Source organism: Priapulus caudatus, unplaced genomic scaffold, assembly GCF_000485595.1.
Source record: "Priapulus caudatus unplaced genomic scaffold, Priapulus_caudatus-5.0.1 Scaffold5076, whole genome shotgun sequence".
Classification (NCBI taxonomy): Eukaryota; Metazoa; Priapulida; class Priapulimorpha; order Priapulimorphida; family Priapulidae; genus Priapulus; species Priapulus caudatus.
In genome coordinates this window covers 4,937-8,573 of record NW_014582137.1, presented here as the reverse complement: position 1 = coordinate 8,573, position 3,637 = coordinate 4,937, and the positions used below count along the sequence as shown (strand labels likewise).

At 44.8% G+C, this 3,637-nt stretch overlaps 1 protein-coding gene across 1 annotated transcript; it reads right to left on the bottom strand.

Annotated features, from left to right (window-relative positions):
* Positions 1-437: 437 nt before the first annotated feature.
* Positions 438-3,290, bottom strand: LOC106819913 (monocarboxylate transporter 5-like). The gene is made up of 3 exons (XM_014824486.1): positions 2,825-3,290; positions 2,314-2,457; positions 438-1,540 (listed from the first exon to the last, which is right to left on the bottom strand). The coding sequence occupies exons 1-3, from the start codon at positions 3,123-3,125 to the stop codon at positions 438-440; spliced, it is 1,548 nt and encodes a 515-aa protein (XP_014679972.1). The 5' UTR covers positions 3,126-3,290.
* Positions 3,291-3,637: the final 347 nt, after the last annotated feature.

Here is a 3,637-nt window from a genome sequence, read left to right as displayed (position 1 = left end):
CAATATAGTCAGCAGTAATGATCCTGTTGGCATAGCGATGACTACACACAACTACAGATGGCACGACGCCAGAGACGTGGACTGTATTAAGCCGCACATGCGTACGTAAATCCTGCACTTCATCCACGATATTACTGACACTGACGAACATGCGTTAAGAAAACCCGCCACTTGCGGTGAAAAAGAAAGCCGCGTCTCGATAACGTCTACGAAACTCTTCAAAACGTTTCGATTCTGGATAATCGATTCGCTCTAGTTTTTATCCAATCGATTTCGGCTTTATACCAACGCATTAGTCTTTACTTCACCGATGAAGTTCGTGAGATCGGAGGAAAGGCATGTGCAAACGATCGAACAGCAGTTGACACTGCTTATAACCCTAGTTCGATACGGCTGTTAGAATTTCTACTAAGCATTGCGTACAACGCGCAGTTTCTTCAGTCACACTCCAGCGCCAACTCCACTACTGCATCTTCAATCCGCCCCACGCGCATGTTATTTCTTTGATCAGCTCTGTCAAAGTCTGCCGTGATCAATAATTTCAACGGGTCCTGTACGCTTTGATAGACCACCGGAACCGAACATTGTTTCCCGTTGTCGGGATTATCATTGTCTACGTCTTGGGATTGCTGAGAAAGAACCTGACTAACGATTTCCGTGAGTGGTTTTTGATATTCCGATGTTTTGGTTACCGGGAGATGTGCCACTCGTTGTTCGACTGTCATCGGACTGCTTACATAGCCTAAGCTATTTCGTCTGTATTTACCTGCGGGGCACATACCGCCTTCGCTCGACACACAATCGTCTAGCTGCGTGTCTATCCAAATCGGCATTGCGTCATCATAGATATTATGAACGGTAAACGTCAGAGGCCCATCGTCAGTAGAAGTATTATGGTGATGGAATCCCTCAGCGTTTTCCTGCGTTTCCGCATTATGACGCTGGCCCGTGACAGTAGCTGCCGTGCCTGGTGTCGTAGCTCCATTCTTGCCATTCATCCCAGTGTTTCCGATAGATTGGCTACCGTCGTTATTAGACCAGTCAACGCAATCTTCCATGTAGCGTTCGCGATCTCCCCACAGCTGAGCCTCTAACGTTGCCGGTGAGCCAGCCTCCTCGTTGGGAACGGTCAGTGTGAGAAAGTGCTCCTCGCTTCGCCCGGCTTCGCTCTGAGGCTGCCCTACCGATTTCATCCGTGAAGTCATCTTTGTATCGACTCCGACGATAGAGACACGTTGGTTTAGTTGATCATCACGTTGATTTCCTGTAGCTGTCGTCGACGGCGCGACTGCTCGCCTTGGCTCGGTAAGCGGTCGGAATAGAAGGCCGCAGACGATCACGTTAAGTACGGCGGCACCGGTTACGAGGAAAGCTCCCTGGTACGTGTACGCCTCCACAAGAATGTTGGTGAGCGTTGGCCATGTCAGGCTGCCCACGCCTGCACCGGTTACGCAGATGGCCGTAGCCATGGCGCCACGCTTGTCAAAATATTCGTTGACTATCGAAAATGAAGCGATGACAATGATGGCAATACCGACGCCTGTAAGGAGAAGATAACAATGCAACAATAAAACAATACAATAATACAACAATACAACAATAAAACATAACAAACATGCAAAAATAATAAAAAAATAGAATAAAACAACAATACAACAATGACAAAACACAACAACAATACAACAACACAACAATACAACAATACGAAAATACGAAAATACTAAAATACAACAGTACAAAAATACAGCAAAACAACAATGCAACGGTACAACAATACAGCGATACAACAATACAGTGATACAACAACACAGCGTAGAGCATACAATACGATGCACTCTACGATACAACAATACAAAGAAATACAATTTCTCTACGATGGTAGAACGCGGAAGTGATAGAAGAACGTAATACTTAGTGAATGGGTTTTATTTAGTTAATGCTTTCCAAAAGAAGCCAAATATCAATTTCTCCATATTACGTCAGTCGGACTTTGCGAGTACAAAATCGAACGTATGATGACTAAGAGTAATTTTATTTTACGATAATTTCAAGCTATGTATCAGCAGCAGTCCCGACAACCGATCTAACCGATTTCCGAATCGCAATAAAGTTGCTGAGCTTGCCACCAGATGGCAGTAGCGTTCAGGCGGCTAGACCCGTTATCGAAAACTGATACCAACGCGTTATGCTTATATTTATCAACACAATTAATTTACTCAACACTGGTACTTTTACTTGAGTAAAATTACTCACGTGTGCGCCGGGCTTAAAATTATATTAATCGTTTTGCAAAAGATAGCTGATGGCGTTTACCGTTTATGACGCCGATAACGATGCAGAGGATGATTAGGCTGTCTGTGAGGAAACCAAGGATCAGTCCTGATCCAGCGAGCAAACCTCCAACTATGCACGTGCGCCGGGCACCGTACTTCTTATCCATGACACTCGCCAGAGGCGCTGCAAAATGTTAATGTGTAACATTTTCAGACCTCAGTGTGTATATTATATATATATATATAATATTTATATATGCACAAGGGAAGATTAAGAGGGACGAGTCTAGTTTGCTTAAATTTGCATGATCATCGAACGCGACAAAATCTTGTATTTCTCACCGGATATTGCCAGCGGTACAGCTTGTTAATCATGGCAAGTTAACAGTTCAATTCATTTACGTTTGCTGGTTACAGCTTCGGCAGCAACTCGCTGTCAGAAACATTGTAAAGTTACGACTATGGATAATATATATTAACACGAGAACGATCTGATAAGCCGCCCTGCTCGCCTAGTTGGCTTCTTGTATGCGTTGCTGTATGTTACTTACCGAAAAGATATGATAAAGCAGTGTTCAGGCCTCCAATCGTAGACGTATGCATGACATTACTGCCTAGCATATCCATGATATCTATCATGTAAATTCCGAAAGCTTTCTGTTGACCCCAAGTGAAGGCCAAGCATATCGTAGCAGCTGCGAGAACGACCCACCCCCAGCCGCCGTCGGGGGCTGCGCGTCTCTCCGTCGGTTCGACGCTACGCTCCGTGTATTCGTGTCTGTGCGCGGGGACATTGTCTGTCTTTGTGTGACGGGCTGTAACGATGACCTGCTGTGTCACGTTCGGTGACATCGGAATCGCGTGGAATATCTGACCAGGCGGTGTTGAGTGAACTTAACTAGGCCAAGTAATTCTATACTATCGTCTATATTCTGTACTGCCCTCGCGGAAGCCCTGTTACAGCTACTCTACAGAGACACTAGAGAAATGTGATCTTGGCCCATTAACTCGCTTGCGGTGACTGACACGCAGCCAGCTACGCGGCTGCACTTTACTCGGCGCTCGTAAAATTTCGCAACGTACTCGCGTTCGTATTGGCTGCGCTCCGTAAATATCAACCTTTCAAGCAAACAAATTGTACTCGCGATTACCATCCGAGGTAGAAGCCGAAACCAGAATAATCTAGTTTGAAATTTTTATGGATGCACGTTTCAATCGATAACAGACGAACTCGGGGTATACGTTCTTGTTGATATTGTCTATGAACTATTTCCATTTAAAAGGGTTCGTTAGCGCAATGCCTAGTTTATGACAAAATAATACAGAGAAATAAGAATAAAAATACACAGCATGCCTGCTCCACA